The sequence below is a fragment of the Hesperophylax consimilis genome, chromosome 20 (genome assembly GCF_061612785.1).
Source record: "Hesperophylax consimilis isolate HC1 chromosome 20, BYU_Hcon_1.0, whole genome shotgun sequence".
Classification (NCBI taxonomy): domain Eukaryota; kingdom Metazoa; phylum Arthropoda; class Insecta; order Trichoptera; family Limnephilidae; genus Hesperophylax; species Hesperophylax consimilis.
This window is the reverse complement of record NC_142855.1, coordinates 17,505,371-17,523,569: the sequence shown is the minus strand read 5'-3', so window position 1 is coordinate 17,523,569 and position 18,199 is coordinate 17,505,371. Positions and strand designations below refer to the sequence as shown.

At 31.2% G+C, this 18,199-nt stretch overlaps 1 protein-coding gene across 1 annotated transcript in view; it reads right to left on the bottom strand.

Annotated features, from left to right (window-relative positions):
- LOC149414226 (serine protease snk-like) overlaps positions 1–17,300 on the bottom strand; it is a 49,849-nt gene extending 32,549 nt beyond the window's left edge. Inside the window, exons 1-2 of the mRNA XM_089644351.1 lie at positions 17,165–17,300; positions 7,357–7,460 (exon numbers count right to left, since the gene is read on the bottom strand). Of these exons, the coding sequence (XP_089500477.1) occupies positions 7,357–7,460; positions 17,165–17,234 (174 nt within the window). The 5' untranslated portion in view covers positions 17,235–17,300. The remainder of the gene's footprint in view (positions 1–7,356; positions 7,461–17,164) is intronic.
- Between the last annotated feature and the right edge of the window lie 899 nt (positions 17,301–18,199).

The following is an 18,199-nucleotide window of genomic DNA, read 5'->3' as shown; positions in this document are numbered from 1 at the left end:
AATGTAAACCATAATAATGTATGTATAGTTGTAATGTGTAAACTTTCAATTTTTTTTATGCTTCCGATTTTGTTGTCCGGGTTAAATCTTCCCCATAGGAAAAACTAAACCCTTCCACTCACTTTTCCACAAATGATCAGCTAGTCAATCAACACTATGTAAGTGCATTATATAAGTAAAATAAATACAAAACAATACAAGAACAACAACACGTCAACTCACCAGATATCAAATGGGAAAAAAAATTCACCGTCTCCAGATATTTTCATATCAGAGGGTTCGGCTCGGTAGTACTTCTAACAGGGCCTATAAATCCTACTGATCCCTCAACATAAATATTTAAAAAATCTTTTGTTAACCTACATGTATTCAAAATGACTGACTTTTGCATCTTTATATATAAATTTTTTGATAGATCTAATACGCCTAAATTTTTAATTAGAGAGCTAGGTATAATGCCAGTAGCCGAAATAACGAATGGTAATATTTTTATAGTCTGAGAATGCCAAATTCTTTTTATTTCATTTCCTAAATCTGTGTATTTTCTTATTTTTTCGCTAACAGATTTTTGAATATTACAGGAATTTGGTATAGCGACATCAATGATATAATTTTTTTTTTTAAATTTTGTCATGTAAAACTATATCGGGTCTATTATGACTAATCGCTCGGTCTGTTAGTATAGTTTTATCATAATATATTTTATAAAACTCGTTTTCTAAAAATGAATTTGGTTCGTATTCATAATATGGTACTATATTACGGCAGTCAATCAAGTTATGTTTAATTACCAAATTTTGGTGAATTATTTTTAAAACTTGATTGTGCCTAAATGTATACTCGGACGGTGTTAATATAGAACATCCCGATATAATATGTTCTATAGTTTCCGGAAAAGCCAAACATTTTCTACATAAATCATAAATTTGATTTGTATCTTTGATTATACGCTTTCTATAATTTTTAGTATTAATGACTCTATCCTGAATGGCAAGCATAAATCCTTCTATTTCTGCGCTCAACTCTCCAATACTCAACCATTTGTTTGACGAAAATTTGTCAACATACGTTTGGTTGAGATAATTGAAGTGTTTTGCGTGTAAAATTTTATTTGTCCAGGAATCTAATAATTCCTGGTTGGGATTTATAAAAATGTTGGCATTCTCGTCGTATAAATTTAAAGGTGTAATATTTCTATCTGCCTTGCAAATTATTTTGTGCATTTCTGAGCTATGAGCTTTCCTATCGAAAAAAGTTCTTAGCATTTCTACCTGATTATGTTTCAAAGAAGTTATTTTGACTATACCTCTACCTCCTAAATTTCTAGGTAAATTAACTCGTTCTATAGCTGAATTTGGATGATGGCAATTAAACTTTGTTAGCGTAGTTCTAATTAATCTTTCTAAGTTTTCTAAATCTGTATTAGACCATTTAATTATGCCAAATGAGTACGTTAATAGAGGTATTGCCCAAGTATTTATTGCTTTTACTAAATTTTTAGCAGATAGATTGCATTTTAAAATTTTCCTGATCCTAGTTTGAAATTTAATCCTAATATCATTTTTAATACTAGTATGGTCTAATCTATTTGATTGTGGGTATCCTAAATATTTATAAACCTCATCCCTTTTCATACTAGTAATTTGGAAATTTCTAAATATACTCTCGTCCCCATCTACAATTTTGCCTTTCTCTATATGGATCGTTCTACATTTATCTAAACCAAAAGTCATTTTGATATCATCTGAAAAGTTTTTAACTACCTCGATCATTTTCTCTAAATTTTGTTCAGAATTCGAAAATAATTTTATGTCATCCATATATAATAAATGCGAAATTGTACTACTCTCCCTTGTATTACCCTTAATCTTTATTCCAAACTTGCTTTTAATTAACATTTTAGATAGAGGATTCAATGCTAAGCAAAACCAAAGAGGACTCAATGAGTCTCCTTGAAAAATTCCTCTTTTAATTGAAATGCCCGGTATTACTATTTTCTTACCTTTTAAATTGATAAGTAAATTGGTATTCCAAAAGGACATAATATTTTCCAAAAAGCTAATAATAATGGGGTTAATTTTATATATATTTAATACTTTGATCAGCCAGGAGTGCGGGACACTATCGAAAGCCTTTTGGTAGTCTATATAGCAAGTATGTAAATTACGTTTTCGAGTTTGAATCTGTTTTAGAATTACAGAATCAATAACTAATTGTTCTTTACATCCCATATGTTTTCTGCGACAACCTTTTTGTTGTTCAGATAAAATATTTTTTTCATCTAAATGAGTATATATTAAATCTGTCAAGCAAGATGTTAAAATTTTGTATATTGTCGGTAAACATGTAATGGGTCTGTACTGAGAGGGATTATTAATATTTTCGCTTTTGGCCAACATATAACTAATGCCTTTAGTTAGAAAATTTGGAAAATTTTGTGGTTGACTGACAAATTTTGAAAGATTTTTTGCCAAAAGAGGATGTAAAGTAGTTAGACGTTTGTACCAAAAATTATGTATCCAATCGCAACCCGTGGCTTTCCAATTATGAGTATTTTTAATAATTTCGGTTAACAATTCAACCGATATATTAGAAAAACTCATTTGTTCAATGCGTGAAAAATTGAGTTCTTCATTTTCTATCCAGGGACTTGATTCGTTATGTTTTATATCTTTACTCCAAATTTTAGTCAAAAAATCGCGCATATCTGATTCAGATGGTAACGGAATATTATTATTCGAAATAATATTTTGTTTATCGTCAAGTTTGGAATAAAATATTTTTTCATTTTTCTGGAATAATCTGTTATAATTTTTTTTATTATATGTATAATTATATCTTTTTAATCTACTAGCTTTTACGCCTAATTTTTGTTTTAATAAATCCAATAAATCATTGATTATATTTTCATTATTATGACTATCTATGTTATAGCCAAATTTTCTCCCTATTTCATCTACATGTCTCAAAATTTTCCTACTTCTATTACCATTTTTATATTCTATTACTCTAGCTATGTTACTTCTTAAAAATACTACATCATTTTCTAATCTTATCTGCCATTCTGGTTTACTATAACTATATGATCTATCATCAGAGGATGATAATTTGATTCCTAACTTATTACAAACAGTAACAGCACTAGCATATACTATTGTATGAAGATCTAAAAAACTAATTTCGTCAAAAATGATTTTTGGTAAAATTATGTTATTTAATTCAAAAATTAATTTAGATAATTTCTTTGACGTATGCAATTTTGGTAATTTTGGTCTAACTGTTGGTTCTACATCTATATATCTGTTTATATTATTATGAAGTAAGTTAGCTAATTCTATTACATTATCATCAACAAAGTTTAAATTTGCAATGTTGATTTCCCTAAGATTATAAATAACGTCTAAGTTATTTGAATCTACTGTAATATCATTGGACATTTCGACTAGAATATTATCCAAACAATCTACATTCAATGTATCTGATATGACATTACTTGTGTTAATTTGTTCTAAATTATTTCCCATTTGCAATCTATCTGCTACTTCTCTTTTAATCTGTTCTAATGTGACTACAGGAATTAAATTATTTTTGAAAATTGCTCGCTTTTGGTCTGCTAATCTTTGTTCGTTTACTTGGGCAATCGGATAATTTTGTGAGAAAAGTGAATGTAATTTTTTCCTATATAACAACATATCTGTTTCTAGTTTGGTTACATAAAAATATGAACGATCAATGAACATATTGACATCGTTCGTCCATTTCATACGCTGTCTAGGAATATATTATTATAATAATATATTATATATATATATATATATATATATATATATATATATATTATAATAATATATTATATATTTTTTTTAAACTTCCGATTTAGTTGTCCGGGTTAAATCTTCCCCAAAGGAAAAACTTAACCCTTCCACTCACTTTTCCACAAATGATCATCTAGTCAATCAACATTATGTAAGTGCATTATATAAGCAAAATAAATACAAAACAATACAAGAACAACAACACGTCAACTCACCAGAGATCAAATGGGAAAAAAAAATTCACCGTCTCCAGATATTTTCATATCAGAGGGTTCGGCTCGGTAGTACTTCTAACAGGGCCTATAAATCCTACTGATCCCTCAACATAAATATTTAAAAAATCTTTCGTTATCCTACATGTATTCAAAATGACCGACTTTTGCATCTTTATATATAAATTTTTTGATAGATCTAATACGCCTAAATTTTTAATGAGAGAGATAGGTATAATGCCAGTAGCCGAAATAACGAATGGTAATATTTTTATAGTCTGAGAATGCCAAATTCTTTTTATTTCGTTTCCTAAATCTGTGTATTTTCTAATTTTTTCATTAACAGATTTTTGAATGTTACAGGAATTTGGAATAGCGACATCAATGATATAAGTTATTTTTTTAATTTTGTCATGTAAAACTATATCGGGTCTATTATGACTAATCGCTCGGTCTGTTAGTATAGTTTTATCATAATATATTTTATAAAATTCGTTTTCTAAAAATGAATTTGGTTCGTATTCATAGTATGGTACTATATTACGGCAGTCAATCAAGTTATGTTTAATTACCAAATTTTGGTGAATTATTTTTAAAACTTGATTGTGCCTAAATGTATACTCGGACGGTGCTAATATAGAACATCCAGATATAATATGTTCTATAGTTTCCGGAAAAGCCAAACATTTTCTACATAAATCATCAATTTGATTTGTATCTTTGATTATATGCTTTCTATAATTTTTAGTATTAATGACTCTATCCTGAATGGCAAGCATAAATCCTTCTATTAATAATAATATATTAATAAATATTTTTTATTTTTTTTTAAACTTCCGATTTAGTTGTCCGGGTTAAGTCTTCCCCAAAGGAAAAACTTAACCCTTCCACTCACTTTTCCACAAATGATCATCTAGTCAATCAACATTATGTAAGTGCATTATATAAGCAAAATAAATACAAAACAATACAAGAACAACACGTCAAATCACCAGAGTTCAAATGGGAAAATAATTCACCGTCTCCAGATATTTTCATATCAGAGGGTTCGGCTCGGTAGAACTTCTAACAGGGCCTATAAATCCTACTGATCCCTCAACATAAATATTTAAAAAATCTTTTGTTATCCTACATGTATTCAAAATGACCGACTTTTGCATCTTTATATATAATTTTTTTGATAGATCTAATACGCCTAAATTTTTAATTAGAGAGCTAGGTATAATGCCAGTAGCCGAAATAACGAATGGTAATATTTTTATAGTCTGAGAATGCCAAATTCTTTTTATTTCATTTCCTAAATCTGTGTATTTTCTTATTTTTTCACTAATTAGTATTATTATTATTACTATTATTATTATCCAGATATATCTGTTCTTCTAAACTACGCAACGGATTTTGATATGGTTTACATTATCATTTAGAGAATTTCATCGGGAAGGTTTATACATATAATAAATGCAAATATATAAACCAGAGTAAAGTCTCCGAGCAACCCAACGTCAGCAAGTATTATCTAAACGGTGTTAGAAAGAGAAAACACCATGCTTTATATTCAAATATAGAAGTTAGTCAAAGAAGAATTAAAATGTGCACCTTTATTATATAATAAACATAAAACTGAGTGTAAGCAGCCATTTATGGAGGATATTTGGACATTTCCCGTCTCCAGAAGGCCATTAGAGGGGATTCCATCCAGGCAACCATGGCAGTGATGATTTTGTTACTTGATTGATGTAGTCTGCGCCATAAGCTTCCCATGTGATGGCGGAGAAGCGCTCTGAAAGAGTGTACTCGTCCCTCCAGGAACGTTTCCGTGGCGCTGCAGTATCTCGGTAGGCGGAATACTTGGCGATATTCACTATTGTAAGCAACTTTTAGCTTATGCCATTGGGATGAAGTGTAATCCACCCACAGTTCTGACGTGTAAAAATGCGTTGAAAAGTATATTTTTCACATTTGTACTGCAAAAATGAAAACGCCTTGACAGCATACCTGCTCTAACGGATATCGCTCTGTATGAAATGTTCTGAACGCAATTATTTTTTTTTAAAATTAAAATTCATTAACTTTTTATATGGAATGACAAAAAATTGAGGTAACAGTAACGTCTGTAAATTTATTTTTATTTTTTCTAATAAAATGCGTGTTTTTATAATTTATTTCGTGAACAGCAATTTTAGTTAGAAAAAACGTAATGTGAGCCATTTTTAAAACTTATTTTATGTTTGCATTTACAAATTTTATATTCATAAATAATATAATTATTAGTAATAACTTAATTTTTTTCTCATAAAAAATAGATAGAGTATTTCATCACTTTTCAAAAACAGTTTGGAAATACTATTTGGATTTTATTGCAATTACAGTTTATTAACACATTATTAGTAAGGGGTCTAAAGTCCCAGTTGGCATATAGGTGATAGTATTACATTGGAGTTAGGAGCTGAGACTTGGTATAAGCTTCTAATTGTTTGTTCATTACAAAGTTAGGGTCCACTTTAAAGTTAGGCGGGATATTTGTAATGATTTGTCCTTTATTACAGGTATGGAGAACTTTCGCCTCTGTCTTTGTCAAACGAGTGTTTGTTGTCTAGTAGGTGTGACGTAACATTGGACAGTTCACCTTTATCATCACCCAATAATTGGTGATGTATTCTCGTAAGCAGCTTTTGGACGCTCTACCAGTTTGCACGATGTAATGTGACGAACAATTAGAACGGTTAACTTGATAAAAGCCAGAGTTTTACAGTTTTTCTCTCTTGTCTTAATTTTAATAAAGATTTTACTCAAATAATTACAATAATTGAATGCTTTTATACATTTATCATTATTGGTTAGTCCAATTTAAGGAATTTTGTTCCAGAGTTTTGTGAGGTTTTTCTTTCATTTTTATTCATCACTCCTTGTGAGATTATTGCTAATGTAAGTTTTAAAAAATATTTATCTTTAATAACTGTCAATAGTTTCGCTACTATATTCATTGTTCTGTGTTGTGGTTTTGTGAAGATTTTATGCATAGCATAAAGGATAACAAATAATTTTGAGCAATCATTAGTCGCCTGAAATATCAATACAAATTGAAAATATCTCCCGAGTAAAAATAAATGCCGCCAACGGGAATTGAACCCGTACCTTTACTAATGTTTATAAGACAAGGATTTATGCATAGCATTAATTTTGACCTTGTACCTACTGTTGTGTTTTTGATTGTAAAATATCTACATAAGAATACCAAACCTATAATAATAACTTTGATAGATAATTTTATTTACGGATTAAGTTGACAAGCATAGAGGGACTATACAAGACTATCCATGTGACCTCACCTGTGCTGCTTTTCCTTGAATGGCCGCTTCCAGAACCACGGGGCACTTGTAGAGATGTGTGCAGACGCCAGGCTGAACGGTTTCAGCCACGACACACAGGTCTCCTGCAACATTATATCAGAACCAAGTGAGAACAAGTGACAGAAAAGAGAAGAACCCGTGACCTCTGGATTTGTAGTTGAGGACATAACCCCTCATTAATAATTAGTTCACGATTACAGGTGGTTTTTTATTTGGCCATCTCTTTGCGAATAATTCTTTCTTTTACATTAACTCCACACAGGACAATTTCACAAAATAATTTCCCTGGGGTAATATGTCATCTTTGAATGAATGAACCTGGGTCTTGAACAAAACTTTGTAGTAGGAAATCATTCACAGCTAAGCAGTTAAACTCAGCAACGAGTCGTAAAAACTACCTGTTTTCATATGACAAATGTTGGAAGCGAGGTCGGAACGCTAGTTATTAGGGTGGATCGATTTTGTGTATTTTTGTTTTTCTTAGCAGCGGGGTGGAATGGATGCTCTATGGGGATACTTTTAAAAGTCATTATGACAGCATTAAGATATTTCGAGTGCAAGTACTGCCCCAAGTCAATTCAAATTTAAAAAAACCGCAAGAAACTAGAAAAAGAAGGGTTTAATCTTTGCCCAATAAAAGTAGACAAAATATTTAAAAAAAATAACTTTTCATTTACTAATAATATTATCTACTAATCAAGAAACAATAAAAGTACCATTGCTACACAAAAAATCACAAACAATGTTAAAAAAATAAAGTCAAAAATCATAAGAGTTATTGTGTTTTATAGTCCTTCTTCGAATTGAATACTGGCATTGTACGACAAGATTCTAGCTTCTTTTTGTATCCACCCTTCACGTCTTTCAGGGCCGCAAACAGCAGAGCATGATGACGTTACCACTTTGATGCATCTTTCTGTGGCTTGCATGTGACAGGGTATCAATCGGAACTTACACAAAATGTTGGATTCGATAATTTCGTGGTCTGCAATGGCATCAAATATTGTGTCGCTAGATATCAGTTTTGTAAGAGGTGGTTCTGATGGTTTTTTCCAGTAGATCAAGTCAATATAGTCTGCTGCGTTGAAATTAAAAGTAGGTAGCTTAAATACTCTTATTGGAGAGAACCCTGACGTACGTTCTCGGATACTTAGAATCCGTCTCAGAGCCAACCTTCTAATTTGTCTTCGTTCGTCGTTTAACATACTAATAAGTAATAGGATGAAACCGGTAGTGGTAAAATAAAAAAGTGGAAATAAGTTAAAAAATGTTTTATTTTCTATTTTAATACTAATAAGTATTTTTCGCTGTGGCCAAAATACCCATTGCGTTGAATTTCAGAATCTACCACCTTTTTCAAATGCTCTGAAAGGTAACGAGACAATTTTATGGTTTCGTGGAGGTTTCTAAACACACGAAGGTTGTGTTTTTATTTTAAACCACATCGGAGCATACACTCTTAGCACAAATTCAGTCAATATCACCATATTTTCTGTCGGATTCTTGGTTGAAATGTAAAGTCAAAGAATAGTATTGGCTGTTGGTAACCAACGCGAATGACAGATTTTACCCGGGTTTCTTTTCGCAAAGTTTTCGTTACATTGTCCTTCGGCGATTGCTCGGCTTATTTCCAATAAATAAAGCTGGTCTGTGCTAAGATCGTCACGGGATTTTGTAATGTCCGGTAAGTTGCATTTTATTGCTTGAAATTCTATCACAGGAAGATGTTCACAGTTCTTGAGTAACTTTCCTAGTTGGCCGTTAAAGCTTCTAGGACCTGTTGTCGTTCCACCAAGGTATCCGAAAAGGTATCTCAAACTTAACTCGTTAGCATGTAACTGACAGACCAACCACTGAAGTGGACGATGGAGCTTTCCTTCAAGAAGTCGAATAATGCCATACTTAGTTCCAGTATTAACTGCTGTTCCGTCACATCTGATAGACACGATACACGCTAAATCAATGGATTTTGCCACAAAATATGCAAACAATTTGTGAGCTATTGTTTTAGCATCACCGAACTTAGCGCCTATGTGGCCAATGTATTGTGAGCCAGGTTCTTTCAAAAGACTGATATGTTCTTCTATCACAACTTTTCTGCGTCCATCCTTGGTCCTAGTTTTGGTACGAGCACTATCTTATTACGATCAATCACGTTTGTTAGATTATCTGTTGTCACTAATCCAATATCTTGCAATGTAGCGCAGACGATGGCAGATCAGAAATACTGTATCGATCCAATGTTCTGGATACAACAAATAGTCTACTATCTGTTGGATTTATTACATAAGAAGAAGTAGATGAAGCAAAGTATTGTTGGTCAGTTGGAAGATCAACGCTATTAAACTTGAAACTGTACTACGAGATGTGGACGGTTGATCTAAAGATGCGCGGTGCGCGAGCCAGGCGCGAAAGTGGACTCAGCAATTTGTCAAATTTTCGCGGGAAAAAAAATATTATCAAATTTTTTTAATATTATTATTTAAGGCGCGGCAATTTTTATTCATTATAAAATGTAAAAGTAAAAAATAAAGTATTAATATTGACACAAAACTGTTTTATAAAGGGACATTTTTTTACCAGATTTTAAATAATTCAACTGCTTTGGAGTAGTACTTGTTATCAAAATTTTAAATTGATATTTTGTATGCTTAATTGTATGTACCTAGAGCATCTATTCCGCACCCGGCGAAAACTGATTTATTTAATAAAAAAATTCCACACAATGGCGATCCACCCTACTAGTTATTCGGAGCATCTTCCATTGAAATACCGGTAGAACAAGGATAGCATTCTCACCTAACGCCTGTGCTCAATTGCAATCCGTTTATTAAGATAGGAGAATCTGTCAAACGAAACCGCCCTTTTTGCGCAAAGACAAGGTTTATTTTAGCATTTTGGGGCTCCAGACCAGAGGTGGATCCCATTTGTCTTTTCCTCAAGTTCCTAAGAATATTAAATGAAGGGTTCGAGCGCAAATAATGCTCATTTGTATCAAATTTTATTTGATTACTCGCTGTACCCCGCCACGCGTTGCTGTCGCTCAGCCTGTCTGTGCAGATAGAGAAAGCTGTCACAGGAGACATCTTTATAATATAGATATATTAAAACACGCATATTCGAATGCAACGTTTTGTTAACATTTCAAAGCAATCGGTAAAGCACTTTCAGTGATTTAACATTTCGAACAAACATTAACATTTTTACTTACATGTAGATTCTGTCCACGGCAAAATAACATATTATAAACTATCTGTCTATCTCTGTAGTCAATATAGTGTCAAACCAAACTTGTCTTATAGGCATTCTATGAATTAGTTAGGCATTAATCTAAATAGTACAGAACTAGCGCAGACCAGTGAAAAATCATAGGATAGTCTGAATTCTTGACAAATCAGTTCCAATTTTGAAAATACATTAATAATAATATGTAATGCACATACTAACAAAAAGGGTATTTTCATAAAATAATTAAAAAACACTTTTGGAAAGTTATGCTTTTAAATATTAAAACAAATTATTTGTTTGCGCCCGTACATACGCAATATGAATAAATTGTTTTCTCAATTCTTTCAAGAGAGGCATACAAATACAATATTGTATTTGAATGAATTTCTTGAAAGAGTTTTGAGTGAATTTAAATACAATAATTAAATTAACGCCATCTGTGGATACGTATATTATAACGTACGTTGCATTTCACCTTAATACAAGATTTTCGGAAACCGTCAATTTCACAGGTTCAACTATTAAGATTAAAAAATACAGAATAAAACAAATGTTTTTTTTACTGTAATAACATTATTAAGTGTGTCGGTATAATGATATTTATGAATGTACACGGTGCCCGGAAACTTGTAGAAAAACCAGTAAATCTACATCGCATGTGGAGTCACTACATGAGCTTTTTATTTGAGCTTTCTTTACGAGTCTTCATTTTTCATTACTTGTCTTTGCTTTGAGTTTTTTCTGGCAGGTACATTCATATAAATTAATTCCAATAATTCAAGGCTGTCAATTAGAGATTTGATAATTTTGAATAAAAATAATATACCAGTTAAAAATCTTCTATCTGATAGTTTGAGAAGTTTGGTTTCGGTACATAAGTTATTATAATTTATAAATTCGATGGAAATATTCATTTTAAAATAGATGTACTGAAGGAATTTATTGTGTACCTTTTCTAAGTCTTGAGAATGAACTTTGTAGAACAGTGACCATACTGTTGAATTATATTCTAATTTACTTGGTACTAATGAGCAATATAGATGTTTTAATGTTAACACATTTTTAAACTTTGCCCCCATTCTCAAAATAAAAGCGAGCATTCTCTTAGCATCGTTTGTAGTTTCATCGATGTGTAAGTTACACAGACTAATGCTACAACTTAAAGATACTTTTGCTGATAATACAGTAAATATTTAAAATGTAAATCACTTTTTGACCTGCTCTGGGAATGATTCTTTTATGAAAAATTTCCACCAATTTTCCAAATTAAAATTTTTCGATTTGCCAATTTTCCCGAAAGAATTTTTTCACAAAAAGTAAAAAATTTCAACATGTAAAATTTCAAAACTTCACATAATATCAAAAAATAAACATTTTTATTAAGATTTCCTCACAAAATTTTTGATTATACAATTTTCCAGGATTTTTTTCTGTAAAAATAACAAATTTCACAACATGGAAAATTGAAATTGAAAAAAGATAAAAACATTTTTTTTAAATTACCGAAAAATTTTCCGATTTTCTAGGAAGCATAAATGATTTTGTAAATTTTTTTTTCAAACATCAAAAAGTGACTTATCACATAGATACCAAATAAAAACCATTTGTGAATGCCTACGAAATATATATGCGTGTTAATTGGTTCATTTTAAATCCACTGGACGGATAAATACTAACATATGAGTTTCAATTAACTAAGAAATTTACTACCAAAAGACTTGAGAAATCAAAGAATTACGCCAAAATTGTTTATTTTGAAATAAAATCCATAACCATAATTTGCCAGACTTGTCAACTCAAGTCAGGGCATTGAAGTTTTTGGTACAAATCTTAGGACGGGTTGTTTCTTGGAATTTAAACGATTCATCAAATTTCAAAGTCGTTTTTCAAGTTCTTTGAATGTTCTGTTATTATTTCGGTTTTGTGTAACAATAATGATATAATAACAGAACTTGAAAATAAACATTGAAATTTGATGACTTGTTCAAATGACTTGCAGCAAAGTCACCGGGAAAATAAACATATATGATGTTGGGTTCATAAGTTAGTTTTTTCAGAACAATTATTATTTTTAATTTTGGAAAACGCTATTTTTAGTTTTCTTTTTGATTTTGTTATTCGAAGTTTGGAAATTTTTAATCTTGGAATACTTTTTTTTCTGTTTAATTTTTGATTCTGGGTCCTTTATTTTGCTGAAAAAATTTCCTCGGGAAAAATTTGTCAGTAAAAAGGTGGGGAAATTTTTTTAAAAAGAATTATTATAATTTATGTATGAAGTTTGAAAAAAAAATAATTAAAAGATCAATTATTCGTAGGAAAATCTGAAAATTTAATTTCGGGATATTCTTTTAAATATATTTATCTTTTGATATTATGTGTACAAATTTTCCATGTTGGGAAATTGTTATTTTTCGGAAAAAAAATCTCGGAAAATTGTATTATCGAAAATCTTTTTTTTGATATTATGTGAAGCTTGGAAATTTTTTATTTTTTGTGAAAAAAATTATTTTGGAAAAATTGGTATATCGAAAAATTTTGATTTGGAAAATTGGTCGAATGTTTTTCATAAAAGAATCATTCCCCTGAGCAGGTCAAAAAGTGATTTTCATGTTAAATATTAACTGTATTATTAATAATAATAATAATAAATTCTTTATTCCAGGATGTGGGGAGGTTAGTGCAATCCCACACATCCCATAGAGGATATAAGTACAAATAATATTTACATAAAGTAAAATAAATAAAAAGAGATTAAAAAATATTAAAAATTAAATAGAAAATGAAATTAAGTTAAAGCAGAGAAGCACGGAAATCCATCGGATCTAAGATTGTGGGAGCAAGTATCTTTCTCCAATGGTCTTCAATGCTCGATCCTGAAGTCAGACGGGATTCTATGATAATAGTGTTTCTGGAATGGTTTATCTTTTCCCTCAGTCCTGCAATCCTGGTTCTTAACAGAGCTGTAAATCCTGGAACTCGCCCTTCTGTAAACATTGAGGAGGCGCTGCAGTGCCTGGGGAGTCCGAACATCAATCGGTAAGCGTTGTTATATTGCACCCGAAGCCTTTCCATTGTTCTTTTCTTGAAATTAGCCCAGAGCTCGCATGTGTACAGGGTGGTGCAAAAGGCTAAGAAGAGCGTCCTTTTCACTCGTGGACTACAGAGCCGAAATCTTCTACTGAGCATGATACATTTTATACTAAGTACACGCCTCTGCCCGTCAATATCTTCATCATCCGTTAACTTGTTGTTGATGACATGTCCTAGATATTTTGTGGTTTCTACTGTTTTCAGAATCTCACCGTTCAAAAAGACTGGGGGAATGTTTTTTGGGCCTTCCCCGTGTTTTATGACCAACAGTGCTGTTTTTTTCGCATTATAGATCATGTTGGTTTCGTAAGCAAATTCCTCACAGATTTTCAGGAGAATTCTTAATCCCCGTATTGACGGTGCCATCAGAACCATATCATCTGCGTAGCTCATATTGTGAACACATAGACCTCCGATGTGGCAGCCCACTCCAGCATTGTTTAATCTGTGGGTTAATTCGTCCATGTATAAGTTGAACAGTACTGGGGACATACATCCACCCTGTCTGACCCCGCTTTTCAAGAAATAGGGTTCTGAGAATCCGTCTTTCCACTTTACAAGGTTTTCCTGTTGACTATGCCATGATTCGAGAATTTTTACCACTTTCCATGGTATCCCTCTTTCCTTTAGTTTTTTCCATAGTAGGGGGTGGGAAACTCTGTCGAATGCCTTACTAAGATCCAAAAAGCATGCGTAAGTTGTTGTTTTTCTTTTCCTGTAGTATTCCAGCGTCCGTTTTACGCAGAATATGGCTGAGTCCGTGGAGCATTCTGTTTTGAAACCCATCTGATTGTCTTTCGTTTTCAATTGGGGTCCGACTTGGTCTAAGAGAACACGTTCAAATATTATTAGCACAAGTAGCTTTAAGTTGTGGCATTACTAAATAACTGAGTTCAAAATTTCCAAAATAATCAATATTTTGTGGTTCAAAAATCACTGATTACAAAAAAGACTCCAGCGAACCACAAAATATATATTATTTCGGAAAAAATTGAAGATTTGCAAATGAAAACTTAAACTTTAGTTTTTAAACTTTGGTTAGTTATTTAGAAAGTCACTTAATCTAATAATACAAAAAATAATTAACATGAAAAAACGCTCTAATACATTCGGTAGAATGACCCAAAATAATTTATCACTTTATATTCTAATATTTGGCTAATTTATATAGCGTCATTTTCGTGAAAAATTACCTCAAGGGCGCTGTACTAATTTATTTATTGGATAATTAGTGTTTTGTTAAAAGATTATTTTCACACGGATGAGGTTCTCTTGGTAATACATTTGTATGTATTAAAATTAAGAAAAGATGACGGTCATTTAATATGTCAATTTGTGACAGAAAAAGGAGACCTGGTTATTCATATTAGAGGTAATCTTATTTGGTTGGTCAGAGGGAGAAAACATATATCGGGAAAGCAGAATCTCGCTGGCAACAGTTTGTAACATTTAGGATTTAGCAGATATCAATGCATGGATTTTGTATAGAGACCAGTGGCGCACCACAAAAATATACATTTATAGAAGAGTTTCCAAGAAGACAAAGAGAAGCATTGTGTAATGGTATGTAATTACTTCAACTGGTGACTCTACTGGTACTGCCTCAAGCACTCTACATTATAAGAGTTAATGAGTAAATCATGACAAACCTTCCTCTCACAAATATTAAGGACTGCACCTCGCGGCAGGAACAGTACAGAAACGGACTACGCCTCGCGAGGAACAAAGAAGTGTGTTAAATATTTAAGTGTATCACAAGTCATTAGATTGCACCTCACAAAGGAAAAACAATAGGAAACGGACAGCTTCTTGATAGGATTAAAATAATTCATTCGTGCTAATATTTTTCACCGATGCACGCCGAAATATGACATATTTTTACGAATTTACTTCAAATATCTGAACTTAAAAGGCCGGCTGCGACGAAAAACTGCCGAAAAAATTAGATTTACGCGGAAATATTTCATATTTTTACGAATTTACATCAAATATCTGGATTTTAAGGGTCGGCTGCGACGGAAATTGCATTCTCGATTTATACGGAAATATATCGTATTTTTACGAATTTATTGAGAATATCTGAATTTAAAGGACCGGCCGCTACGGTAATCGGCCGCGAAAATAAAGAATACGAATACGAATACGGTATTAATACGAATTTACTCCTAAAATACCACCCAGATTTGAAGAGGCGGCCGAGAAATTCGTAATTACGTGGGAATTCGTTAATTCGAAATTTTATTTTTGATGTCGCGTGGATTTATGTTTTTTTTTGTATTTTATGCGGAAGCTTTATTGGTTCATGCAACCATACATGGTTAATACATACAAATAATACATTATGTCATTATTTTGATAAAATATGTGTTCGTTTTTTTCCCTAATAAACTAAAATCAAAATGTCGACATTTTTCAAGAAAACTGAAAAACGATGATTATCAGTTGGGACTATTGTGCGGTATTAAAAAAATAACGATATATTGAGGTCACTAATTAAGTAACCAATTTTTTGAAATTGGTTTTCACTCATACCTACAGAGAATTTAAAATTTTTAAACAATAATTATACATCGCATATTTCGATTCTATAAACTTGGCCGCAACAAGATAAAATCCTGTGTGCGTGATTGTAGGAAAATTAACACAAAAATTGATTTACATTTTACAATTGACTGTTGAATTAGGAAGTGACCATTGCAGACAACTCCACAAAATAACAAAGTTCCAGTCACCTATCATCCAATACTTATTACATAATATTATAAATCCTACCAGATTGGATTTACGGAACAATATTTGTGAAGTAAATTGAGTTAAAAATATACACAAAAAAACTTTTTTTAAATTAAAACGTATTGATTAAAAAAAATACTAAAGACTTTTTATTTAACAAACAGCATTAAATTTGTCGAAATGACAGATTTTAGAAAGAAAAATTAGTATTCAATAAATGTAGTAGATCTATTGTTTAGTGTTGTAATTATTTGTGCCGAATTGATTTTTTGTAAAAAATGTATTAATAAACCTCTTAAATAATCACGGGTTTCAGTAAAAATGGGTATATTACAATCAATGCCAGCTAATTTAGTTTTAATGGCCAACAAATTGGATAGTTGTTAGGTATATAACTTGTTTCCAATTTATATGTAACACAGAAGAATAGAAAACACATTATATTCTTTTTATCGTTATCAAGTTTAATTTTCAGAACTCTATTTTAATTTTAAAGTTTTTATTTAATCTACTCAATAAACAATAGTATTATTTAATTCATTTTAAAAAATGCTTATTTATAAATGTTCTGTGTAATTATTAATCAGCGTGACAGATGTTTTGCCTTTCAAAGGCATTATCAATCAGTTTGAATATATAAAAGAAAAACTAGAAAAAAAACAATTATTCAGAATTCAAATTGAAAATTTAAAGTGGGTATGTTTATAAAGTAAAAAAATATTATTATAATTCTTACCTTGCCGCTGTCCCGAAACTAAAGATGTAATTACTAACACAGTGAACGCGATTTCTGATAAGAAACTCATTTTGAAAAATACTTTGAAGTGAAGTTATTTTTAAAACCGTACTCTATAATGTACCGCACTCTACGATGTTACATCTACAATGAATGGAAACAGCCAAGCAGTCATATTTATAAAGTTTTTTATCTGTACACTCAGAGTATGATAGAGACAACGAATTATTCTTATCGTAACGCCAGTTATTTTTTCGCAAACAGAAAGCAATTTGAAATTATTTAAGGAATTAATTTCCCTGTCTTCTTTGAGTATGCTGTCTAGAGGGACTTTTTAAGGATAAAAAAATGTTTGTGGTATATGCGAGATCTGTCAACGATGATCGTTCTTGTTGGAAAATATAAACGAAAGGAAAAGTAATGAATTCAAAACAGAATTTTTAAAACACGAAGAGACAATATAATAAATTGATTCCACATATATTTTATAACAGCATAACGGAATTAATAATATTAGTATTCGAATACGGACGGAAGGCAACAACGTTACAAATGTTAAACTTAATGAAGCCGAATAAAGCTTATTAAAGCAAATGAAATAGTTCACCAAAGCAAAAGAATGCCATTTGGAAAACCTTTACAGTTTTAATTACTCAAATCCAGTTTGAGGACATAATCTATTGCATAGGTGTAAATAATCAATTCATTTATACGCAGTGGAAAGTTTAAAAAACACATGGAAAATGTCAATGGTGTTCAATAATATTTGATTAATAAATAATGACTTGAAGAGTTGTGAGTCAGGTTTTACGACATTTGTAAAGACGTTATCGGAACCAATGGGAAGAAATGTATATAAATAAGACTTGTAAAAAAGAGCATTATGGCTAAAACAGAATGTAAAGGAAAATAGGGACATATGCAATAAAGCACCTATTACAGGTATACATTTGAAAGTGGCGTCCATACACAACCAAATAGATAATATTTATATTCTAGAGGCGGGCTTCTGTTAGGTGGGAATTTGTTTCAACC